This window comes from Nomia melanderi, chromosome 4 (assembly GCF_051020985.1).
Source record: "Nomia melanderi isolate GNS246 chromosome 4, iyNomMela1, whole genome shotgun sequence".
In the NCBI taxonomy this organism is placed as follows: domain Eukaryota; kingdom Metazoa; phylum Arthropoda; class Insecta; order Hymenoptera; family Halictidae; genus Nomia; species Nomia melanderi.
The window spans coordinates 2,552,010-2,579,247 of NC_135002.1; the positions used below are offsets into that span (position 1 = coordinate 2,552,010).

Sequence of the window (27,238 nt, forward strand, 5' to 3'; positions counted from 1 at the left end):
ACTTCAGCCTCCATCCGAAAGATGGCGTCCGATGTCGATTTCACGACGTAGACGGTCGACCGCCACTCCTCGCGTCAGACATTCAAACTTGCCATCGATACCGATTCCATACCGATTCCATACCGATTCAATACCGATTCCGTATGGTACCAATTGATTTCGGCATTAGTATTCAACCACAACTCGAAAGATGGCGCCCGATGTCGATTCCGCAACGTAGAAATCGATCGTCAATCCTCTCGCCGAGGACAACTGTCCACGAAAAATATTGATCGTCATTGTTTCGAAATCAGTATCACGTTGGACATTCGAACTTACCCTCGATACCGATTCCATACCGATTTCATACCAATTTCGTATCGATACGAATAGATTTCAGCTCCAATATTCAGCCTCCCGCCAAAAGATGGCGTCCGCTGTAGGTTCCATGACGTTGACGGCCGAACGCCACTCCTCGCGCCGAGAAGCGTGTTGTCATTCGGAAAACACTATACAAAACCGCTCGGAAGAATGAACACGATAACCGCGCTGATACTTCTCGTCTGCGAGTGCGTCGCCGAGAGGCAATTTTTGGACGATCGTTATTACCAGAAAGGTAAGTGGCACGCATTTTCCACGGTACTCCCGAGTTTCCATCTATTCGGAGATGCTCGCGACGCGTACACCTCACCGACCGCTTCCGCGGCACGGCTACGTACCGTTTCCTAACCTAGGAAACGCGCCTAGACACCTTATTGCTAACGGACCCGATGGACCGGCCGTGGACCCGTTGCAGAGGATTCGCGGCTCTTGCGACCGTACGAGCTGTTCGACCGGCTGAACGGGGAAAACCGGAGGAACGCGGACGGCAACGGATCCGGCGACAGCTGGCACGGACGATGGATGCCGGATAGACCGGACGAACCCATTCCGCCGCCGAAGATTTTCCCGAAGATTCCTCTGGAGAGCAAGGAATCGTTCCTTGACCGTGCTGTCTTGCACGGCGTGACGATGGGCTATCCGTCGCCGGACTGCGACGACGCCAAGGTACTCGCTTACCGTTCCCGCGCAATTTTCTCTTTGCTGCAGCGGTTTCCAATCTTTATTCTACTATGCCAGTTGTCATTCCATCAAACGCAGCAAGATTATGAAATGAAAAACTCAGGATAAAATATTGAATAATGTATTAACATGAAACAGGTAAAACAGTTCTGCCCCATAATTTATAGATGTTCCTTTATGGAAGTTGTAAATAAGGTTGTTGATACTTTGTCAGGAAATAATGAATGTAATGAATAGAATTGTCGAGTGGAAAGGGTTAATAGATACAATAATATAGACACGCTTTGAGTAACAGGAACTATAATTAATGTTTTATTAAAAACTGTGGCGTCTCCCCTGGCAATAGTCCGCGCTTCCCAGGTTGGAAACTGCTGCTTTACAGATATCTTTTTTCCAATGGATGTTAGACGAACCTGACCGTGGACTGGACCGGTTCACCGACCGTCTACACATGCTACCAGCACAAGTTCCAACCAGACAGAAAAACATTCCCCACTGAATACTGCGAGCACATACCCAAGAATTATGTGGTAAGGGTAACCGTTCCTCCTATAAAATCTACCTAACCACCGTCACCTGTCCTAATTGGTGGTTTCAATCGTTTCAGGCTTTGCACAAGTGCATGAATGAAAAGATAGAGTACGACGACGACATTCCATTGTAGTAAGTATCACTGGTGACTTCCTTTGGACATGGTCTTCTATCATTCCATCTCATTTCAGCGGATCGCACAGACCACTTTGGCCCATTTATGGGGAATACAAATTCCTGCCGAGGCAGAGGTGGCTGCACAGTCTGGAGGTATGCATGGTCCTCTCTGAGTCCAACCCGGTCGAATCGAATCTACATTTCATTTTGTTTCTGCGTAGCACGGCGCTATTGTCGCGCTCTATCATCCATGTGCGAATCCGTTGGAGGTGAAACGATTCAAGAGGTTGGTCACCGAGTGCCTGCGCCGCCATGTTATAACTCCGTACAACTTGTTGAGCAGCGAACGAGTAAGTATCTCCATACGGAGCCATCGCTGATACTGGAATTCTGCATATAGTTGCAGTGCGTTACTGACATGATCCCAGCCGACTTGTAGCTCAACAGCAAGAGGATTCAGCTACACCAGAGCTGGCCAACCTTTGCATGAAAATAGATTGGACCATCTTCGCTTAGACGAAGACAGCGAATAACTCAGTCTTAAATGAATTCATTTATGAGTTCATTGAAGCACTTAACCCTTTGCAGACGAAGTGCTCTTGATTTCTCACTTTGAGGTTCACGTCGACGTCAGTTCATTCAATTACAGCTTAACATTACGCTCTATTTGTTTATTCAAGAATATTTGGGAGTCGTTGAAATGCTACCTTTAAATGGTACAATTGTGATACTACAAATAAATATAGGAAAATTGTTAAAACAGGTAGAGGTTGCAGTAAAGGTTGGAGATTCTTCAAACTATACAAAACCTTTTGCAGATCCTGTCAAGTTACACGTCGAATAGTTAAATAACAGGATAAGTAAACTATATGCTAATTTCCTGTTTGAATAGTTCAATCTTTACTTAGTATTCAAAGAAAGTTTGATGTCAGCAAAATGTTGACACCCGTCCGCAAAGGGTTAAGCCACCGTGATCATGTCAGTAGCGCACTCTACCGAATCGAATTCAACCGATTCACAGATAAACGTTTATATCCGATTTTATAGCCGTTTGCGTTGGTCGCCTGGGGATGTCGACTGACCATGGCGTACACGGACCCGGAAACGATAAAAGGCTTCATCCGGAAGTACGCGCTGAAAGGGCCAGAGGATATACCGAGAGACGGACAGTACGATTACGGTCTGATTCGTCCAGCCAGAATCGTCAGCGACGTCCTGGACTCGAACCTGTGCCCGGCGGATACCGACGCGGGCTACGCGCGTTACCCGCGTTAAGCTGCCGGCTTACCGATCTCAATCTCCGTTCTTTTATTCACCGTTTTACCAGTCATTGTATACTATATTTATTTCTCCTTGTCCTGATTGAAGGTACCTCGTTCCCGTCGGACTCGCAACCGCGACCTACGGTTTAACCGTCGACGCCTGTAACAATAAAGAAGCCTCTGAAAAGCGGAAGCCGCTCGGCGTCTCGAGAGCAACCCCTGCTGTTCGTTGCGCGATTCCTTCCCGATGCGTCGGTACGGGGGCGGAGGAGACGAATGAATGAATGGAACGCGCAAACTCCTTTCACTCTCGCGTCATATATATATATATATATGTATATATATATATATTCTCGTATATTGTTCCTTTTTCGAGAGAAGATCGTTAAATACATTGAACATCGTGTGGGTTTTTTAAATTCTCTTTGCTTGCGGACTTTCGTCGTCTACATGATGTACGGGTAACTCGATTCGTAGTGCTGACTAAAATCGTTATTTTTCTGCGGATACGTACCTTCGACGATATATAAAATTAGGGTAAGACGATTAAACGCTACCGTGTTTCGTTAATGTAAAATCGTTCTACTCGTCTACTCAATGGCGTAAAGTCGTTAAACGTGGAACACTATATATATATATACACGATAATGTATGTATATACTTATACAGTAAAACGCTCGACTTACATCCTTCTCTCTCTCGGTGGATTGCTACAGATTCAATTTGACTCGCGTGTAATCGCGATGGAAAATCGGCGGTCAGCGCGCCGAAAGCAAAGTACCCGTATAGTCGTCCGCTGTGCTCCGTCGAATACCGATCCCAACTTCCGCAGACGGATCGAACGTTTCTTCGCGAATTCTTCGTCCGATCACGGGGATTCGATGCTCTTCCCTTACGTTCTTATCTCTTTATCTTTTTTTTATTTCTTTATCTCCCGTATCGCCATTTTTTCCTATAATATTGAATCCCCGGGATTCGCTCGCAATTCAATGACCATCAACGCACACGTTCGCGTCTACACTCGAAACAGAATTTTCTATAATTCCTTCTATCGCGACGATGCTCGGTTTTGCTTTCGGTTCGCTTTATCGTCATCGTCATCGTCACCGTCACCGTCGTGGTCGTCGCTGTCTCCTCCTCGGCCTCTCCCCCTCCCGCCCACGTGTACCAGACTCGTCTCAGAACCTTCCCATTCACATTTCGAGGAGTTCGTAGATTACAACACGCCGAGTCCCCTATGGTTATTGTCAACATCGTCGCCAACAGATTATCGATAATAAGCGATCATGGTGATGACGATGATAATAATCGTTAATATAATCGTGCGACGTTCCGGAGACGATCTTGCTTCTGTCGGGGGCGTCAGGGGAAAGACAGAAAAGAGGGAGAGGGAGAGGGTGGTGAGAAAAAGTGACGAGCGGAGGCTGTGCGACGTCAACCAACGGAAATCACGCGAACGATCGCTCTCTCCCGTTCGCTGACGTTCCACCGCAACTTCCGGTTTCCTCGGTATTTCTCGTGGAGTCGCCGTCTCCCTCTCGAGTACTTGGAAAAGAAACATTCGATCGTACACGCAGGCACGCACGTTTCCTCGTAATCGATCGTTCTTACCGTATTCCTGCAAGATCGACGTGTTCCTGTTCCCACCTCCGTTCGAACTGCGGTTCCCGGTATCCTTCTCCGCCATTACCGCCCCCTCGGTAACATTAATTTATTTATAGTAATCTCACTTTACCGCGCGTCGGCTACGAGGCACGCCGACGTTATCGTCCCCCCCCCCCCCCCCCCCCCCCCCCCCCTTACACGCTTTACTCTACTCAACCACTGATTCCATTCGATCGCTCTTTATTATTTTTGTTCGTTTGTTCTTTTGTCTCAAAACATTCGCAAACTTACGATTTACGTTTGAAAGTGGAATTGACACTCATAAGGTTATTGAAATAGTCTCTCGAAGTAATAATTGCACCGATGCGACGCGACCGGTAGAGTCTACGTTCTCGACGCTTCGTCGCGGTTCAAGGTCTCTAAAGCGTTCCCTCTGCTTCGTCGCGATACTCGAGTCCTCCCTAAACTCCTTCGTCCTCCTCGTTGTCCGCGTCTTTCGATCCCGTTACTTCCGGCTCCGCTCACCGCGGTTCCCCATTTTCTCGTTTCTACTTTATCGACCTCTCTCTCTCTCTCTCTTTCTCTCTCTTATATATGCACACGGATCGATCGTTTTGAATAAGCGATACAATTGGAAAATTCGAAGGAGCGCGAGATCAGAACGGAGAAGCGAATCGCGAGCAGAGGACGGAACTAGGGCCGGAGAGGGGCGTGAAAGGTGTAGGCAACGACCGATCGGACGTGAGAGATCGAAGGTGTCGCGATCGAGGCGTCTCGTTCGTTCTTAGGCCAAATCGAGTACCGCGAGTGGCAAGGTGCTCCGTCGAATGATACGATTCGGCGAGTCTTATTCGATGATGAGAGAGCGCGGTTCGATTTTTCAATTCCTATCGTGAAATTCGCTATGGGGACAAAACGTCGCAGTGACGGGGATGGAACGTTCAAGAAAGAAAGATTACACGCGTCCTTCGCGACCTTCCCTTTCGACGGTTCTCCTGTTAACACGCTGAATGCCATAGTTACCATAGCTCGCCCAATTAAATGATGATTATTCGAAAGCGTTTCTATATTGTAAATAATGCTATTTAACGTGACATCCAGTTATACGAACGTGCGGCAATAATGCAATTCAATCGAGTGATTCAATATTACACTTTTTCCATTTTGTGTTTTGCTCTAAGTGCGGCATTTAACGTGTTAACGGAACGACTGAAGCGACTTTGGAACCGTCAGGATCTTCGATGATCGTACACGCAGAGAAAGAGAGAGAGAGAGGGAGGAAAGATAAGAACCATGCAATTTCCGTGAGAAACGGAATGGAGTACAGCGTGAAGAATGAGTGCAACGAGGAATCGGTGCAGGAACGAGATCGTCGTCAGGCGAGGAAACGCGACGCACGGAGCTCGGTCGTTCACGATCGTCATCGATCGCCGAATCGGACGTGAGAGATCGAAAACCGGGGACACCGTTGATCACCGGCGCTATCTGATTGACTGTTCGCAGAGGGATTACACGTAAACTTCGTCGTTAATCGTAACGAATCAATGAAGTAAATAGATCGTGGCAACGTAACTATCTATAGACTAACAATTATTATGCCTCTGTACAATGCAAAGTGATTTTTAAGTATCGATAGTTGTCGTTATCATTATATTAGTATCGTCCTCTTCGTCCTCGTGATCGTTAACGCGTCGTACTTTCCTTCCGCTAATTCGTCTCTATCATTAATCGTTAATCGTTAATCGTTAATCGTTACGATAAACGTCGCCGCCGCCAGCACGCGTCCGCGCGTCGCTCGGCGCCAACCCCGGGCGTGGAGACACGCGAACTCGGCCGAGCGAACGATGCGCGTGCGGAGCGCGTGCTCGCGTCGGGCGACCGGTTGTGTGCGGCGGAAAATTTCTTTATCGTTATATCATTTTTTCTCTCCTCCCTCCTCAAACATTAACCCATAATCTTTTAAATATAGGTACCTCAACGTTCATATAATATAATCAACAAAACATTAACACGAACGTCGCTCGTTCTCTGCTCGAAAAGCGATTAGTAGTTAATTGATAGTTCACGAGCAACAGGCGTCGCGAATAATAAATTATTATCGTTAATATATTACTCTTTTCGACTGTGCCGACTAACTATTTCATATATACATGTAACGCGTGAATGTTTTCATTTTTCTTTTTCTTTTTTTTTTTACTCGTGTACGTGTGCACGCGTGTGTCTTCCTGTGGTACGTGTGCATGCGCGTGTCCCACTCCCCCCCCCCCCCCCCCCCCCCACATTGTATCCCGTGTGTGTACGCGTACGCCTCCGTTGTTTCCCCCTTCGCTCGTGTCACACGGTGTTTTACATGCGTGTCGGATGGTACTTTGGAAGTACCTTGTATAGATATATGTGTATGCGTACATATCCATACGTATATCTCTACATGTATATACGTATATCCGATATGTACATGTATACACGTATACGTCCGCCGCGCAGACGATATCACCGTCGCGGGAACGTATACGTATATATATACGCGTATCGTGTGTACTTACATTCGTATGTATACATTTTTCATTCGCGTACGCACGGTATATCGGTACGACCCAGATATTAATCGTCGACGTTTGCATTACCGTTAATTATTTCCCCATAACACCTATATTATATTATTGCTGCAGCTTTATAGACACCGCCCCACCCCTCCCCCCACCCTTTACCTCTTCGCGCGTTCGATTTCGAGCCGCGTCGCGTTCGTTATCCTCTTCCGGTATCTCTCTCGTTCGCGGCGAGAAACCGGTCCGCGATCGTTCCGAAGAGAATACGTGTAACCTCGTCGAGACACCGATCTCGACTTCCAACGAATTCCTTTTACGATCAGCGAAACGGGTTCCGTCGAAATTCTGAAGCGACCGAAACAAACGGTTCGTCTATTCGACGTTCCAACGGTCCTTGTCCTCGTCGTGGATCGTCGTCGTCGTCGTTGTCTTTTTGCATCGTCGTAGCGTCGAACCACTCGGCGCATCCTCGAGAAACGCGCTGGACAGCCAGGGAATTGAAACGCCGTTATCAATATCCATGCTAGATACACGACGCGGAGAAGAAAGTCTGGGCAACGTCCCGCGCCGCGGCGAACCGACGAAGCTCCGTCGCGTTCCAGACCTCGAAGGAGGATCGAAACGTTAACACTGCGAAGCGATTGAAAATTGGTCGTCCCGGTGGTTCCGAAATTCCCGAAAGAAGCCTATCCGCGCGGACGCGCCGCCGCGAATCCCCCGAACGATCGGGACCGACGTTGTACGCTTCGAATCGTACGACGTGTAGCGTACGCACGCGAATCCGTCGACTACACCGACGCCCGTCCGGAATCCTCAGGATCGCAAAACGCTAATTTCCAAGCTCGATTACAGTTTTAATTTCGGAGAGTATGGACTCGGATAGCTCGAATGGAAACGGAGAACGAGAGAAACACGGAAGGAGGGAACAGGAGTCGGGACAGGGGAAACACGGAAAGAGACAAAGAGAGAAAGGGAATAATAGAACAAGAGAAAGATAGAAAGATAGAATGACAGAACGCGGAATCCAGAATCGGTCGCGATACGAAACGCGTCGAGCCGCGGGTTCGAGACGATCGGATCGCCGCGTGACGGCTCGCGACTCGGACACGAGCAGTCGCTTCGACCGCCGTTCGATCCGCGTCGATAGGCCGGGCGACCTCGGCGGAGTCGCTTCCGCGCGACCGCGAGAGAACGACGATCGAGCGGCCGACCGAGGGGACACGGTTCGAGGGCGGTCCTCCCCCGTCGCGGCGGTGCGTCGTGTCGCATCTGCGTCGGTTCCAGCCGAATCCGTCGACGATGCGTAACAGGGAAAGGAACGACTAGCGGTCTAGGTGGACGGGACACTCCGTCCACCGGAGTATCGACGATCGCGGAACGGAATGAAACTGACGATGCTACTCGCTGTCGCGTTGGGGATTCGCTGGAGATCGAACGAGACGGAATCGCTTTCGGCGCAGCTACGACGGACGACGTCGATGAGGATGGCGACAGAGATGGCGATAGAGATGACGCTGGCAGCGAAGGCGATGACGATGGTTCGCGGTCCGCTCTTCTCGTCCCGGCGTTCGGCGGTCGCGACGCGCGCGTCGGTTCGCGAGACCGGACGACGACGATCGAGGGAGAAACGAGAAGCGACAGCCGTCGACGGGACGGTCGACGCTTCCGACGCCGACCGCGCGGTCCACGGCGACGGTTCGATTCAGGAACGGCGTCGAAGAGGTGTCCCGTGTTTCGGTCCGCTTCGTCTGGCTTGAGACGCTGCCGGTGGTTCACGCTCGCGCTTCTACGCACGACGGCGGCGCCTTCGGACTGTTCTGAAACACAAACGACAACGGTGTAATCTCTGGCGCGTCCGCCACGCGCGCCGTCCCCTGTCCGCACGCACGCACGCACGCACGCACGCACGCCCTATCGCTTTCATTCGGGACTTCACCCTCTAGACAGAATGCTGATAAGGAGATACCTGGTTGCGACGTTCACAGTCCAAAGTATCCACCGACGGTGGTGGCCACAACGACGACGAGTATGGCGAGGCATATCATGATCATGATCTTCTTCTGCGCTCGGCGTCATCGGGCGGCAAAAACACAATGATCGATTATAAGAGTGCTCGCGACGCGAATCTCCGATATCCTCTCCGTGCGACACGGCTCCTTCTCCGATGCCTCTCGTGTGCGCCGCTCGTGTGTGTGCCTCTGTTGCCTCCGCTGAACTCTGTCCCTTTTCTCGGTCGCCTAACTCGGAACGCTCGCTCTCGGCGCGGCGCGATCGCAATCACAACACTGCCGTTCGTAATCGTAAACATTGTATTGCCTGTTCTATACAAATGCAGTTATTTACACAATAGGCGTTACGAGCGGAATTGCAACCGTCGAGCGGTCGATCGCGGTACCATCGTTGTCCGCGGTCGCGATCGGTTCGGCGGTCGGCTCCCCGCTGTCCCGGACGAATCACGGAGCTTTCTCGTTCGAATCGCGACACGTGTTTCGAACGAGACCGCGAACGCGAGGAACGTTGACAGCGTGTCTCCTTGAGGAACGTGGAACGAACGATTCGGCCTCGCGAATATCCGGCGCTGGAGGTAGCTATCCTCGAAGAGACCGTCTTCGTGGAACTTCCGGATCTCGGACGGTTCTCGGAACGACGGTGGAGCGGACGAGAACGCGAGAAATGATCTGGTAATTGATTCCTCGGCACCGCGTGTCCTCTTTCCGGCCGGTTCTCGAGAGAACCTTGGAAACGCGGGGAGACGAGAAAGAAGGGACGCGATACCGTGTCGACGATGGGACGCGACGGTGACGCTGATCGAGAACGGGACGTTACACCGAAACCAACTGGGAGAGCGTCGATGAAACGGAACGGCCGGTCGCGACTGACGAATGATCGTCGACGCGCGAATTGCTGGCTGCGAGTCGGAGACTAGACGAACGGAGGACAGCCGGTCGATGCGGCCGATTTCTCTCCGGCTGACCTCCGCCGACCGACGAGCTCGCGCGTATATGAACGTCCTCCAGGAACGTCGTCGACCTATTCTTCGTCTACTCTAATTCCATCCTAGTCTACCTTACTCTACGATAGCCTATCCTATACTGTATCCTATCCTATTTTATCATATCGTATCGTATCGTATCGCAACTCTCTATCCGTTCGTTTCCCTCGTCGCGGCGACCTTTAGCGTCGCGGTTTAGGGTTGCGAGGGTCACGGCAGAGTCGTTTTATTCGGTTCCCACGACGAACGTTCCCCGCATCCTCCCACCCAATACCGCGCTCTCAATTTCTTCTAGGAACACTCGCTATTATTATGGAGATTAATATCACGGCCAATATTAACAAGCAGATTATGATGAAGATCATTTTCTGTGGACAAAAAAGCAAGACGATGCGTATGAGAGATCGCCGGAATAATCCTCGAAACGACGGCGACGACGACGACGACGACGACGATGACGACGACGACGACGACGACGACAAAGACGAATCGATCGAGTTTTGATCGATACGTGGAAAGCGTTACAAAAACACCCGGAAATTCAAAGGAAACTCGAATACACAGTTTGCGACGATTCGATCAAAAGCGGGACACGAGATATCGATATGCTTGCACAGTCAAGAAGAACAACGAGTGGACAAACAACGGACAATGAGCGAACAAGTGGTTGTACAAACAGACGGATAGAAAGGCAGACAGGCAGAGAGAAACGAGAAAGAGAGGGGAGCGGATAGACGGAGAGAGTGGAACAGATAGATAGAAAAAGATAAGCGAATGTTTATTTATACTCGATGCGCGCGCGTGCAACTGGATGGGCACTTTTCGAGCTGACCACTTGCCTCGCGGAAGTTCGCGGCGACGGAACACTGAAACTTACATGCACGCTCCGTGTATTTACTTCGCGTCACGTGATTTTATTTCACGTCCGACGACGTTGTAGAACGATTTTACCTTTAACGGGAGCAGACCGGAAGATACCGGATCGAGTCGGAAACGAGGGAAACGTAAAGAAACGCGATTAAGGGACGAATAGGCGAAACAACTTGTACGGCATCTTCTGCGTGGTTTTCGCGTCGCGTGCCGATAGCGCGATAACTGACCGCGGATCGGGGATCGATTCGTTTACCTTGCCGGCTCGACTCCTTTCGCGACTTCACTCGGGCGTTTGGGTTACGCGACAGCTATGCCTTTTATATTTTATATTTTATGTTTCATATTTTAGATTTTATATCTTACATTTTATGTTTAGTGTTTAATATTTAATATTTTATATTTTATATTTTATATTTAACGAAAAATATTGGAATAAATAGCTTTGTTCCTCAGTTTCACAAAGTGAATAGATTCTGTGAATAGCTTCCTCGTTAAGTTAGTTTAAAAAATGCCATCTACATCTTACAAAAATAAATTGAACATTTCCAGTGACAAATTCTTGGAGTACAGAGGGTTAATATTGCACCTTGTAACTCACCAATTCGAGAAATATTGGAATAAAATAGCTTTGTTCCTCAGTTTCACAAAGTGAATAGATTTTGTGAATAGCTTCCTCGTTAAGTTAGTTTAAAAAATGCCATCTGTATCTCACAAAAATAAATTGAACATTTCCAGTGACAAATTGTTAGAGTGCAGAGGGTTAACAACTGTGCACAGACTTCACCGGTGTCTAAGTACGATCCCGATCCGTTGGATCGTGTCGAGCAACAGGGGACGACGTGAGTCGAGGAAGAGAAACGAGGAGAGATGGACGCTGTAAACTAGATCCCAGAGTTCCAATGGAAACGACTCGAGCGAGAACGCAACGGCGATCGTTGGGATCGCCACCAGCGATTCACGAAGTTAACCATCGACGATACACCATACAGGTGAACGATGCAGCCATCACCCGATGCACGCGCACGTTCGCGCATACATATTGATAAGTAGTATATACATGTATAAAACGGATGTAGGTGTTATGTAGACGTGTATGGGTCGAGAGAAGTAAACACACCGCGTATCAAGCAGAACCCCGCCGCAACCGCACCCCGCGCAATTGTTAGTAGCGTCCCGCGCCACACTGATCTCAAGCGGAAACAGCAGTAGTCGTGGTTCTCGATCGGTCGCGCGCCACAACCGAAATCGAGAACGCGTGTTAGAGAGCGTAGGTTAGCGATACGCAGACTTTTAGTAATTACGAACAGGGACGAACAGTTCAGGGACAGAAGAGGCACAATAATTAGCACACTCATGTTCAAGAGGACAGAGCGACACACAAGTAGAGAGACACATACGTATATACGACGATGCGTGTACCGGTATGAACGTACAAATAGAAGGGGAGGTTGAGAAGAGATATATATATAGATATATAAAATATATACAGTATAGACCACGCGTTTGCGAGGGAATCGCGAGAAATACACCAGGGGTAATATATTAACACCGTGCACGTGTACCCGCACCACCGTATATACGTGATTCATATGTACGTACATATATGATACATATATGCGAGTAGAGATTCGATCGGAGAAACGGTCGAATTCTCGCTAAAGGTACGGCTGAAAGCAACACCGTCGCTCTCGCATCGAATCATCGGGTTAACAGTTAGTCTTGTAAGTAACGACGATACGCAGCGCACACATATAAACCAGGGAAACCAGAAACAGAGAGAGCCAGAGAAAGAGAAACAAAGAAAAGGAGATGGAGATACGAGAAAGCATAGAAACTATTGAACGATACGGCGAAAGTAATAGGGAATCGGTGATCGACGAATGGAAGTCTGGGTTGAAGGATCATTCGCTGTACGGTGTATGGAACACCGTCAGCTGATAAATGTTGGGCGAACGGGGTAACGGGAGAGGAGCGATTGGACGCAAACGGAACACGAATGGATCCACGCGAAATAGGGGGTAGACTCACCCGTCGGGCTTTGCTTTGATACTTGAGTGCTTTTTTGGTATCCTGCGTCGCAGTCTGCACGTAGTCGACCGCGTGCTCCACGTGGTACTCTATGCGATCTATCATCTCGCCCTGAAAGTGGGAGGCATTAGTTCCGATTGCCAAACGAACGCTGCGCGCCGGTTCGAGAGGATTTCCGGAAATAGCGCGTGAAGCCTTACCTGACTTTCCACCAGCATGGCCATGTCCATGAACATATCGTGGAGTTCTCTGATCGAGTTCTCCAGTTTAATGATGTCGGCGTGGCGGGCTTCGATGTCGGCAAGGGTTTGTTTCGCTTGTTGCGTTTCCATGATGATCTGCGGAGAACGCGGGGTCAGGTGATTCTGGGTTTCGACTTTGACTTTGAGTTTAACGATAGAACTACTGTACCAGTCGAAATGACTGATTTTTGGTTAGCAGTTATTGATATCTTCGAAGCATCGAATATTCGAAATGATTTTGAAAATAGTTTCATTTGAGTACTATGACACTAGGTTTACGGAACGCGTGAAATTGACGCATATTGAATTTTAGAAATATTATTTTGTAAATGTTTACACTGATTTTCATTGATGCGATCACACTGATATGTACCCTAATTACCTACTATTAAATTTCCAGTTTCCACAATTTAAATAAACGAGCATCGATTCTTTTAGGAATAATAGAATGAAGTGTACAATAAATGCCCGTAAACCTAGTGATAATGAATGTCTGAAGAAACTGAAAATAATCTATTGTTACAATTTTTATAGGAATTCCATACTAATCGTATTAAACGTTAGTTCTAGTGTTAACCCTTTGACTCGACATCAGTTTTATTAACAGGTGTGATTCTTTGTCAAAATATTTTTCAAATAGATTCACAGATGTGATTCTTTGTCAAGATATTTTTCAAATAGGTTCTATTACTTTCAATATTATTTGTAAGAATCGTTTGTTCTCTACAAACTATCCTTTCAAATGCATTCTAAAGATAATATAATAATAAAGAGTCCTCAAGGAGAAAATGCAAAAGAGGTTCATAGTGCAAAGGGTTACTGTCACCGCACGCGCAAAAGTAAGTCTCACCCCTTGCGTGAACACAGCCGGATTCCCCTGTTCCAACATTTCCTCGAGCTCCTCGTTGGTAGTCGTCCTTCCCGCTGCAAGCGGCGAAATCGATCGGTTAAAGATAATAGATCGTTAAGATGAGGTCGACGCTTACGTGATTAGCCGAAGAACCACGCTTACTGATTTCCAACTGTCGCTGTATCCTTCCCTTGCATCGTTCTCTGTAATCGGTTTGCGTCCGATTGTACTCCGTCATTACCTCGACGAACTTTCTAGACAGCGTCGAGTGCTGTGTCTTGCGTATCCTCAAGTCCGCCGAGGATTTGTTCGTGTGCTCCTCCTGCTCGATATTTTGCTCTATCACTGAACACCGAAAATCAAATCTCTTTAGTCATTGCCCGGCCCCCAGCGCGCAACGATCGAAACAAACGGACAGCGACGAACCGTCGCACGGTGCGGACGCCTGTGGACGAAACCCCGAAATTCGACTATTCGCATAACGAATGTTCAAGGTCACCAATATGTCGCTAATTAGTCTCTGGTTATACAGAATGAATTTCATTTGAAAAATACCGATTCTCTGCGAATCAATCCGGTTTCTCTATTTACATCGCGTTGGAATCGAAAAGTGTCCATTGTCACTGAAAATCATAATATCCCCATAATGTGAGAAAAAAATATAACGAATATTCAAAGTCACCAATATGTCGCAAAGTAGTCCTTGATTATACAGAATGAATTTCATTTGAAAAATACCGATTCTCTGCGAATCAATCCGGTTTCTCTATTTACATCGCGTTGGAATCGAAAAGTGTCCATTGTCACTGAAAATCATATCCCCATAATGTTAGAAAAAAATATAACCAGCATATGTTTAGCTCTATACCTCACAGCTTTCGTCTGAAGCGTATTTTTCTATCGCTCGTATTATTTAAGTTACCGAGTTTTCAGAAAACGGCCGATTGGCCGCACTGTGCGTCGCGTCGCTGCCCTGATCGCTTACCCTTCAACTTGGCCCTGACTTTGTTGGCTGTCTTCTTAATATCCGACATGAGGTCTTCCAATTCCATTTTAACCTCTGCAACACACAAGAATCGATCATTTATTCGTCGCCGAACGGAATCGTGTGCCACGTTGTAAAATCCCGAAAATAACGCGGCAGGTGCCTCTACCCACAAACCTTCACCTTCCTCGACGTGCCTTCCTCTGCTCCAGGAACCGACCGCGGAACCATCGTTTGGTTCTGATACGAACATTTTCGCGAATCGATTCGACGGATGGCGAAGCAAACAATGATATGGGAACGAAGGGAGAAATTAAAATTAGGGTGGAAACGAAGGTAAAATCTAGGAAGATTAGAGGAAATCAACGACGCGAAATTTTGAAAATAAATAGTTTCATTTCAATGCTATAACGAGTGTCTGAAGAAACTGAAAATAATCTACTGTTACAATTTTTATAGGAATTGCATATTAATCGTATTAAATGCTCGGTAGTTTTAGTGTTAACGACGAACCGAGTACATCATTTCTAAAATCTCCATTCCTAATCCATAGCTATTTCCACTTTTCCCCAAACTATCCCTGCAAATCTCCCTCCTTAGTCTTCGCAAGCATCGCAAGGAGTCCCGTCCCGACATTCAAAGGAATCCCTCCGCGAAGAAGAATAAGAGCCCGTATCGGAAGGTTTCCATCGAATCGCATATCTCGGTTGAATATAAATCACGACGATTTAATTAGATCCTGCAGTTAACCGTCAAACTGAACCGTTAAGCGTTACGCGAAGTCTAATTTACTCTATCCCAGCTCCCCCGTTGTCGCCGTGAACAAGCGTATCGGAACTTGCGATCCCTTAACCTTTTAGCTACGGGACCAGCCGCCAACCTATTGTACCTTTGTACGACATGGTTCAGCGCGGTCTGCGTATCATAAATGTAGCTCTGCGATTTGGATTGATAGGATTTCCTGGGTAATTACGTTAGATTAGATTATGTTGTGCTTAGCTATCGACGACTGAAAGAATTGTGCCACTATAGTGGCGTACCGTTAAAAGAATAGTATACACGAGAGCTACTATAGTGACGTATAGTAGCTAAAAGATGACATACACGAGAGCTACTATAGTACTATATAGTAGCTAAAAAAAATGATACACACGAAAGCTACTATAGTGATGTACAGTAGCTAAAAGATGATATACACAAAAGCCACTATAATGACGTATAGTTGCTAGAAGATGATATACTCGAAAGCAACTATAGTGGAATATAGTAGCTAAAAGATGACATACACGAAAGCTACTATAGTACCATATAGTAGCTAAAAAAAATTATACACACGAAAGCCACTATAGTGGCATATAGTAGCTAAAAGATGACATACACGAAAGCTACTATAGTGGCGCACAGTAACTAAAAGATGACATACACGAGAGCCACTATAGTGGCGTATAGTAGCTAAAAGGTTAACCCTTTGCACTCGAAAGGTGACTCTCAGTCACTTGATTCGATGCAGCAAAACCATGAAGCCGAATATTCACTACTTTAACGTAAACTTTGTATTGCAATGTGAAATATTTCAATAAAATACCTTTGTTCCTTAATTTATCTATGAATTACTGTTAAACTACTTTCAAAAAATATCGTCTTTACCTCATCAGCTAATGTTCAAATATTTCTACCGAAAAACCTCCGAGTGCAAAGGGTTAAAATTCGGGGAACGTATTAGCGACATTCCAAGCGGCAACGTCGTCCATCGTCGGCTATCGTTCGTCTATACGACGAAAGCGAACGATAGAACGTAGCTTCTCGCGGCGAAGAATACATCCGCTCGTTAAGTCGGACGAGTTCGTTGAACGGGCGCCATCCGCGCGACCCGCTCTATCCGCGATTCGCGCGGGCCCAACGCTCGACGCCCCGCGCCGAACGTTCAACACTCGACGCCCAACGCCCATCGCCCAACGCCCAACGCCCAACGCCCGGCGCTCGATGTCCAACGAGCCGCGAGCGGTATAGCGGTGCAACGGTTCAAGGGTTCAAGGGTGCGAGGGTGCAAGGATTCGTGAACGAGGGTGGGGCACGCGTCGAGGATGCTCAATGGAATTGGGTTAATATAGGGTGGATACGTGCCAGACCTAGTTTTAAGGCTCGCTCTCAAGACCTCGTCGCACTCGAGGTACGCTCGAATCGAATTCGATCGAGCCCCCACCGCGTTTTCAGCCCCGGAACGGTCTCGTTCGATATAGGACAGCGTCGCCTCGGTATACGAACCCTCGGATCGGTTCGACTCGATTTCATTGATGACCAGCCGCGCATCCGTCGGTCGCGTCGCACTGTGGTCGCACGTGGCACGGTGCCCGCTTAAATTTCAATGAAATCCGTACGATTAACACTCTGCCGGCCGTATATTTATCGCAGCGCCGGTTGGCGCGGGCGAGTACGAAGGAAGGCGGCGAAAGATAGTTTCAAACAGAAGAGGCATCTTAACCTTTTGAACTCTGTAGGCTCCAATATTGCAGCAGTTATAATATTAAGTATTTTAATGAATTTTAATGAAACTACCCTAAAATTAGATTTTCCGCACATCCAAATTTCCTACTAAGAAGGAAAATAAAAGACCGAAGGAATCTTATAACAATCAGATATTAATTACTTTGCTACACCTTCGTCTTAATACGAATCAGTCCATGTTCCTATACCATGAGAACTAGCTACTGCTAAGCTACTGAACCATCAAACATCTCACCCTTTGAACTCTGTAGGCTCCAATATTGCACTACTTATAATATTAAATATTTCAATGAATCTTAACCCTTAGAACTCCAAATGGTTTTGTAATTTATCAGCGACTGCAATTAATTTTTATAGTATCCCTAGCGAAAATGAAGAATGCTATAACATTTCTTAGATCTTTTATTTTCCTTCTCAGTGCAAAATTTGGATGTGTGGAGAATCTAATAATTGTAGAGTAGTTTCTTTAAGATTCATTGAAATATTTAATATTATTCCTGGTGCAATATTGGAGCCTACAGAGTTCAAAGCGTTAACACGCCAAGCGCCGCGAAAATGTTAAGCGTTTCCCCGTAGCGTTTTCCTTTTGTAGCAAAGAAAAGCAGGAATTGAAGAATGTTTGAGTGATTATCAACTTAGTCGGGTTATTAAACATGTTCATTTCGCATCGGTTGTCTTGTACGTTACGATTGTTTCCCAGTCATTCAGAAGCGCCAGTCACCGGTGACTGACACGGCGCTTAACGTGTTAAATGTCCGAGACTCGTCCACGCTTTATCATCAGACTCTCGAGTTCGACGAAGTCAGTAGCCGAGGATAGAGATCGAATACAATGGAAAGAAAGGAAACAGTCACACCAGTGGGATGACGAAAAGTGAACGCCCCGAAAATGTGATTTTCCGAATGATCTCGAAACTGTTGATACAGCGAAGTATTCTAGTCTCCTGAAATTAGGGAACAACTGAATATTGAATATCCTGTTCGAATATAGAGCACTGAAAATGTCCGACAGGCTTGCCTGTTCCACATTCATTAAGACAAGTTTCATCGAGATCGATGATTCACTCGTCGCAACCTCTCCTCGTCAGTCGCGGTATAGCTTCGAACTATCGAGTCCCGAGCGTCACTGCGTCCATCTCGCTCGTATCTGTCCTCTCGCCTCGTCGAGTCGTGCTCGAGTCAACAGACTGTGCCCTGCCCGCGAGAATGTCGCCGCTGGCTCCCGAGTTTAGTGAAATTTAAGCGGGCACCGCCGTACGCGGCACACGAGACGCGGCGCGTAGTACGGGGGACGAGGGACAGCAACGCCGAACAACGAAATCGATCCGCGTTACCTACCACCTACATCCACACCTACACCTACACCTACACCTACACCTACACGCCGGCAACTCGAACCTGTCGTGTCGTTTCGACGTAGCCGTGATACGCGAAACGACACCTGCGTGCCATTAAACTTCCGCGACGCCTCGTCGTCGAGACGTCATCACGAGCAACGGCGTCGCTCGAAAATTCCACGGATAAAACGGACGGAGTAGAAGCTACGACGAGAATGAGGACGTCGTTCCGACGAAGTCCCCGCTCGAATATTCTTCTGCCGAGGAACGGAGCTGCATCGATCTCTTCGCCAGACCTCCTCCGAGTCGTTCGACGGGAGAGACTTTGAGCGGACGCGTTACCCCTTTCCGATAACTTTGAATTTCTCCTCCGACTTGTAACTTCTTAGACTCCGACGAGCTTCGGTCGGGCAACGACGAAAAGCAATCGCGGGGAACGGTGTACCGAGGGGACATCGAAACGAGTCGAGGGAACACGGGTTTTCGACGGAGATCGACGGCGATTGTCCTCGAGAGGAGAGAAACAGAGAAGGAGAGAGGAGAGAGAAAAAGAAAAATGACGATAGAAAGAGAAAGAAAAAGAGAGAAAGGAATCCTTCGTTACTAGCGAGGTTGGAGGCTATCATGGCGGACGATGAACGGACAGTTGCCGGAAGAGTGGCATCGTTTCGGAGAGTTATCCTCGTCGAGACACGATCAAAAGTGACACGTACTGCACCGCTGCGCTCTCGGTTATAACCTGTGACGAAGGGTTGCAGGATGACCGCGAACTTGATCGCGAGAGCAACCGGTGTTACGTTGATTACAGGCGTCCCATCCTCCGAGGTTCGCGTCTAGTATTCCTTTTCTGGTCTTCTACCCTGGTTTGCCCGATTTCTCGACTGGCCCGTCTCTCTCTCCTGATGAAGGTTCTCTTCACTCTCGCGATCCAAACGTCCCGATCGTAACTCTTTTTCCCTAAGTATATCGCGCGCAAGAAAAAGGAAAAAACAAGAAGAGAAACGAATAAAATGAACGAGAATGCAAAGAAACAGAGAAGAGGCGAGAAATGAAGGCGAAGAAATGAGAACCCGAGGAAGCGCGTCGCGTTACAAACGGCGAACCAGAGAATATCGTTCGAAACGGACGCTTTTCCCGTCGCAACGACGGATCGATGTGGTCGATCGATCGAACAAAGATGGATAAACGTGAATGGAATAGCTGGCAAACTCACTTTCGTCGGTCTGTGGCGCCGACAAGATGGCACTGTGTTTTTTCTTGACATCTTCGACGTTCGTCTGAATCCTGTCTATCATTTCACGGATCTCCTCCACCTGGATCAAAACGAACAGACATTAAACGGATACACCGTCGAGCGGCTCGCTCGGTGGCGAACGGAAGAACGCGTCGCGATAACGTCTACGGTGTCGAAAACTCGATCGACATCTCGCAATCGGCTGATTCGATCGAAGGAGAAAATTATCAGGGTGTCCTCTACGTTGGAGAACACGGACATTCGGTCCGAGACCATCGGGGTACATGGGTCAGACGATCGCCGGACCGATCGATCGGATCGATCGGACGCGTTCAACTCATTTCATGGAATCCTTGCTGCATTGTGATCAACATCGATTTCGATGAGGGGTGATCCGTCGCGTTGCGAGAACAACGGTATTCCGCTGAAAAGGGTGAACCGTGCAAAAGAAGAAGAAACGGTAACGAAGAAGGCTGAGACAAAGGACGTCCGCCCTGGATCGTACGTTCGTATTGCGTATAGAATTGGATAGGGTAGGATAGAGTAGAGTGGAATAGAATAGAATAGAATAGAATAGAATAGAATAGAATAGAATAGAATAGAATAGAATAGAATAGAATAGAATAGAACAGTATAACAGAATGGAATGGAGTAGTATAAGATAGAGTACAACTGTATAGAGTAGAGGAGAGTAGTTTAAGGTAGAGTAGCGTAGAGTAGAATAGAGTAGAGTAGCGTAGAATAGAATAGAACAGTATAACAGAATGGAATGGAGTAGTATAAGATAGAGTACAACTGTATAGAGTAGAGGAGAGTAGTTTAAGGTAGAGTAGCGTAGAGTAGAATAGAGTAGAGTAGCGTAGAGTAGAATAGAGTAGAGTAGCGTAGAATAGAGTAAGGTAGAGTAAGGTAGAGTAGCGTAGAGTAGAATAAGGTAGAGTAAGGTAGAGTAAGGTAGAGTAAGGTAGAGTAGCGTAGAGTAGAGTAAGGTAAAGTAGAGTGGAATAAGATGAAACAGGAAATGAATGTATAATTCGCGCTTACCTCCGCGAAGAATTCCGTCATGAAATCATCTTGACCCCCAACGTTGACGGATACGTCGTCCGCCACGTCATCATCGTCCGACTGGGCCTGAAACCGAAGAAACGTCTCATTACTCAACGGCATTCGCTCACAATTCTTTTATTAACGATGCGTCGCGTTGCACCCGAAGAAAGGGATAATCGTAGTTCGCGCGTAACGACACAGACCGTGTGCCAAACATACGAATATGCCTACACCTCTGAGATCATTTTATTTCCAGCAGAGCATCATCACAGAGACAAGAGGTGTACTTCACAATTTTATACTTTTCATTAGTTTCATACAACTACACCAACGAACAATAAATTCTCAATCAAAAACATCAGGAATTAAAAAATTAAACCACCACAGAATTCCCCAACCCAATCAATCGATCTACCAGTACACTCACCCCTGTCGATTATCGATTTCTGCATCGACTTTAACCTCTTGCGCTGGAACTGATTTAGACACTCAAAAAGTTTCGCATTCATCATTTTCACCTATTTTAACCCTTATCACTCCAGGTTGTTTTATAATCTATCAGCAACTGCAACTAATTTTTATAATATTCCTAGCGAAAATGAAAAATGCTATAACATTCTTTCCTTTTATTTTCCTTAGTACAAAATTTATATTTCTGAATTTAGGTTAGTTCGGTTTGAGAAAACGAGTATTCGAATATTATAGTATTTTTATGGTATCCCTAGCGAAAATGAAAAATGCTATAACATTCCTTCGATCTTATAATAAAAATCTAATAATCAACAACAGAAAATCTAATAATTTTAGGGTAGTTTCTTTGATTCATTAAAATATTTAATATTACAACTAGAGCAATATTGGAACCTACAGAATTCAAAGGGTTAAACAATATATAAACAAACTACTTATCAATAATTTCCTTCCATCAGATCCATCTCAAAATCATCTATGCCACTAGACTATATTCACAAAACCCCATCGACAATTTTCAAATAAAAATATCTCGTGGCACTTAACGCAAGAGGTTAACGCCGGTACGTCGACGTATCGCATCGCGTCCGATTCGAGATCGATTCGAGACGGGGCCGTTCCAGCCTCGATCGCCGGGCCAGCGATCAACGCGAGAACCGATTGGAATCGGAAATCTCGCATGGCACGGTGACACGGTGACACGGTAACACGGTAACACGGCGGTACGGCAAATCGATGTCGTGCGTAGACTCGCGTTCGCGCCGGACACGAGTAGCTCGTTCGAAACGTCCCCTTTTCCCGTGGTCCCTGTGAACCATCGAAACGTTTCAACTGTGCTATAACCACGGATCTTCGTCCACGCGGAAGAGCAGCTTCAGCCATCGACACGCGAGTTCCCTCGAATCGATCGATTCCCGAACGACTCTCGACGATCGATCGAGTTCGTCGTCGAGCCGACGTTAATCGGTCCAACGAACATCGCTCTATCCAGTCTCATTGTCGACCTCTTCTCAGGCTTTGTTCCCGCCTCCTTAACCCACCTACTTTCCTTCTTCCGTCGTACCAGTCTATTTCGTTGTGTACCTACCCAGCTGCCAGCAAAACGCCGACCTCAACAAAATCCCCTCGCCACCGAGACGCCGTCGAACGTCCGCTGAAACCGATCGTTTCGGTCTTCGACTTCTCGTCCGACTTCCCCATCTTTTTTCCTATATTCAGGCTTCTCGCCTGTCACGCTCGAAATTCACTCGAATCGTTCGAGGCGCCACGTTATATCTTCCTGACTCGGAGAAAGGACGCGGTGGGGGGAGACACAAAAACAACGCGAGTGCTACAGTGAAAAACAGGAAACGAAATTTCGGTGAAACGCTATTTCAACATGTTGAATGCCACAATCAAATCGACTTACTTCAGTTCGCTCAATTAAACGATGATTATTCGAAAATATTTCTATATTATAAATAATGCGACCTAATGAGGTAACATTCAGGTAGATGAACGTGCAATTATAGTAATGCTATTCAATCGAATGATTTAATATTTGATTTTTCCCATTTTGTGTATTTTCCACCATGAAATCGTGCGGCATTCAACGTGTTAAGCGTGATTAACCCTTTGCACTCTGTAGGCTCTACGACACTATATTATTAAACATTTTATTTAATAATTTTATTATTATTAAACATAAATTTAAAAAATAAAATTTTAATTTTATACATTTTTATATAATAATTTTATTTAATTAAACATTTCGGTGATCAAAAGTGAAGAAACATGATTGCATTTGCACACGCGAATTTTCCTAAGGACAAAAATCTAAGGAATGTTATATTTTTTCATATTCATCACGAGGACTAAGAAAATTAGAAATTTCTAAGAAATTAGAAAATCAGGTGGAGTGCTAAGGGTTAAATATTCGACCGATTGGCGAGTGCGCGCGACGCGGATCGACGCGTTTCCATGTAACCACTTCAAATGCATCGTGCGTTGCAACTGTGTGGGGAATCCGAGTCGAATCGTGGTTTGGATGGTCGAAAGTTGGCTGGGGAGTTCGGAACCAGTTAGAATTTTTCGAAATGTCCCGAGAGACGAGGGGGGGGGGGTGGTTGCGGTCCAGATTCAAATTGCTCGTAGCGACTGATTCCGAGAATTCGATTCGAGGTTTCGATTCGATGAGTCGGATCGAGATGGGACGAGATACGGAATGCTAGTCAATAATATTGAATAATAATATTAACTCTTTGCACTCGGGAGGTGACTCTCAACCACTTGAATAGCTACAGTGAAGCTATAAAGTTTGACATTTAACCCTTTGCACTCGGAAGTTTTCCACTAGAAATATTTCAACATTTTCTGATGAGATGACGATATTTTCTGAAACCAACTCGACGAGAAATTCACGCGAATTGACAAAGCTATTTTGCGTCAATATTTCTCAGATGCATTATATGAAGTATAATATTAAATATCAAACTTTATAGCTCCACTGTAGGAAATCAAGTGACTGAGTGCAAAAGGTTAATATTGTACTCCACATAACGCATCAATCTGAGAAACATTGACGTAAAATATTGTCCGTCAATTCGCGTGAATTTCTCGTCGAATTTCACAAAATATCGTCATCTCATCAGAGAATGAAATATTTCTAGCGAGAAACTTCGGAGTGCAAAGGGTTGAAAACCGACTGTCAAGCGAGAGTCGCGTCCAGTAAGAAATTGTTCCCAAGGTTTCGCCATGATTGCAGCCGGGTCAGGGGTTAAAGGCACGGAGACGGAGAGCTGGGTGGAACGAAATCAGATGGAACGGTACGAAACAAGGCCTGTCTAATTGATCCACGGAACGCGGGAAGTCGATAAAAATGAACGAGTAATTGATGGCGGATGCGCACCGCGCGGTCAGATACGCCCAGATAATGTACGCTTCCCGTAAGTGTCAGTCAACGCCTATGAGTCATCGGCAACCGGGACGCGTGTTTTAGACCGTGTTTTCGAATTCGCTGCGACTCGGCCGCGTTCCGGGGAACGAATCTTTCTCGGAACGGAACCGTGCCGGTGCCGAGCCGAGCCGAGCCGAGACGAGCCGCGACGCGCCGCGCCGCTGCGATTCTCTCATCGTTGGGAAATAAACGATGACGAAAAACATATATCGGCAAACACCTGTCAGCCACAGGAGCCACCACTGTGTCCCCCCGCCCCCGCCCCACTCCTTAACACCGACACTCCATCTATCCACGGGCACACGTATTCTCCTATTTTCTATCCATTCGTCTATTTATCTGTCCCCTTATCTTCGCGTTCTCTGCATTCAGCTTGACTAATTAGAAATACTCTTTATCCGTTGAGAGAATATATTCATTGTCCATTGAATCGGCTAGCGAACGGATGACGGTTAGAGGAACTGGTAACACCTCGGGAACGCCTTTTCCCGTTGTTTCCCAGTTTCCCGGTGTCACCGTTTCCCCGTTCCGGCATCGATTCCACGGATGTCAGACGCTCGGGCGAAGATTCGTCCGACTGCACCGACTGGGACGGCCGTCAGCCGCACGCGTGTCGTGCACGATTTTGTCAATGCGAGTTTCGAGAGAAATCAGGGATTGAGTTTGAGAGCTCTAGACTTCTGTAGGGAGGTTCTGAGGCTCTGGAATTCTGGAGAGACTGTCTTTGACTCTAGGTTTGAAGGAGAATGGGATAGAGCATAGGGTATGGGATGTAGATGGGGCATAGGACACGAGACTCATGGGAAAGGATTCGAGTAACGTTAGAGACGTATTTCCGACGGTTGACAGAGAAAGCGCGCGACTTAACGAGACGAGGAAAAACGCAGATGGCGAGCCAGAGAAGGAAAGAGACAGAGACCGAGGTGGAAAGAGAGAGGGCGAGAAGGAGGGAGAGAGCGTTAACGGGCTGGCAGGCTGGCTAAGCTAGCTAGCTAGCTAGCAGACTAGCTGACTGGCTGGTTAGCTCGTTCGCTCGTTCGCTCGCTCGCTGTCTCGTTGACTCTCACTGGTTTACGCTGGCCCGCTGTGAAATCTCACTGATCCGCGGTTCGAATGTTCGGCGGAGCGGCTTAATTCTTTGCTAAATTAAACGTAGCTGCTTCAAACTCACCGCGACGAGGGCTGCTAATCTATCCTTGGTCATGGCGAGGTTGACGAACTGTTGCGAGTCAGCGGATGTACGAAGCGAAACGACTAGCGACTAATCCCATTCACAATTTTCTCCATGTACGACGAGCACGACCACTAAAAACTAAAGGAAACGGACGCACTAGCGGCGAGAGACACGATCGTAAAATCGATATACTCGCGAACTCGCCTGCTTCTGCAGTGCCGTCCACTGTGGCGCGCATGCGCCGCTGACGTCAACTCGGCTCAGGACCGGCACTATTTTTCTTCGCCGCCCTCGCCGTCGATTTAACGCTCGCATCAGATTTAAATGCTTTTTTAATGCTTGTTCTTTCGCGATTGAATTAAAATTGTGTGTATTGTATAGACGTCGGTTTAATGTTCGTACTGTTATGTGTATGTACTGGGTACTTTTGCGAAAACAATTCATGTAATATCGGACGATGAACGTCAAATGTCAAACGTCAAACGTAAAAACATCAGACGTCAAACATCAAACATCAAACATCAAACATCAAACATCAAACATCAAACGTCAAACGTCAAACGTCAAACGTCAAACGTCAAACATAAAACGTCAAACGTCAAACATCAAACATCAAACATCAAACATCAAACATCAACCAAGAAATATCAAATATCAAACATCAAACATGAAACATCAAACATCAAACATCAACCAACAAACATCAAACATCAAACATAAAACATCAACCAACAAATATCAAATATCAAATATTAAACGTCAAATATCAAATATCAAATGTCAAATGTCAAAACTTAAACATCAAATGTCCGAAGTCAAATTTCAAACGGTCACACGGTCAAACGTCGAACTTCAAACGGTCAAGCGGTCAAACGTCAAACGTCAAACGTCAAACATCAAACGTCAACGTCAAACCTCAAACGTCAACACATCAGACAGCAGACATCCGATGTCAAACGTCAAACAGCAAATAATAGACATCAAACGTCAAATATCAAATATCCAAATTAATGCGTTCCTAAGCAATGAAAATACATCCGACAGCAGACGTCAAACGTCAAACGTCAAACATCAAACGTCAAACGTCAAACGTCAACCGTCAAATATCGAATATCGTTGATCCTTTCCTTAATTAAATACTCGAAACCTAAGGAAACGCTGAAAATATTCAAACTTTCTTTTTAATCACCCGCGCCATAAAGCGGATTTTAATGTGGTTTAAATTGTGTAATGTGAAACACGAAAAACGACGCATACTATTATTCGATATCTTTTCGGCAACGTCAAACTTCTCATAAAATATGCTTGCAATGAACACTATCTGTTAATGATCGTTAAATGTAGCTAATTCGGTTTCATTTTCCATTTTCCTATGCCATAATGAGTCATGCGGTATAAAACAACAGTGGCGACATCGACGGCGAAACCATCGAACTACTGATCCATTAATACCACCATCTCATC

General features: G+C 46.5%; 2 protein-coding genes across 7 annotated transcripts; one reads left to right on the plus strand and one right to left on the minus strand.

Moving 5' to 3' along the window:
- The first annotated feature begins 428 nt into the window (after positions 1–428).
- Positions 429–3,638, plus strand: LOC116428188 (uncharacterized). Of its 2 annotated transcripts, none has more exons than XM_031979508.2 (7): positions 429–595; positions 776–1,026; positions 1,449–1,571; positions 1,649–1,704; positions 1,764–1,842; positions 1,911–2,039; positions 2,737–3,638. In XM_031979508.2, the coding sequence occupies exons 1-7, from the start codon at positions 511–513 to the stop codon at positions 2,962–2,964; spliced, it is 951 nt and encodes a 316-aa protein (XP_031835368.2). In that variant the 5' UTR covers positions 429–510; the 3' UTR covers positions 2,965–3,638. The 2 variants fall into 2 exon arrangements, with proteins under 2 accessions (XP_031835368.2, XP_076222545.1); XM_076366430.1 differs by having other exon boundaries at positions 446–595; positions 727–1,026.
- Positions 2,978–26,013, minus strand: Syx1A (syntaxin 1A). Of its 5 annotated transcripts, none has more exons than XR_012998308.1 (10): positions 25,772–26,013; positions 21,192–21,278; positions 20,127–20,226; positions 15,073–15,147; positions 14,250–14,432; positions 14,088–14,161; positions 13,196–13,333; positions 12,996–13,106; positions 9,069–10,462; positions 6,823–8,919 (listed from the first exon to the last, which is right to left on the minus strand). XR_012998308.1 is itself a non-coding variant. In XM_031979573.2 (10 exons), the coding sequence occupies exons 1-9, from the start codon at positions 25,802–25,804 to the stop codon at positions 9,082–9,084; spliced, it is 882 nt and encodes a 293-aa protein (XP_031835433.1). In that variant the 5' UTR covers positions 25,805–26,013; the 3' UTR covers positions 6,823–8,919; positions 9,069–9,081. The 5 variants fall into 5 exon arrangements, 2 of the variants coding, with proteins under 2 accessions (XP_076222546.1, XP_031835433.1); XM_031979573.2 differs by having other exon boundaries at positions 9,069–9,162; XM_076366431.1 differs by lacking the exons at positions 6,823–8,919; positions 9,069–10,462 and adding an exon at positions 2,978–3,111.
- Positions 26,014–27,238: the final 1,225 nt, after the last annotated feature.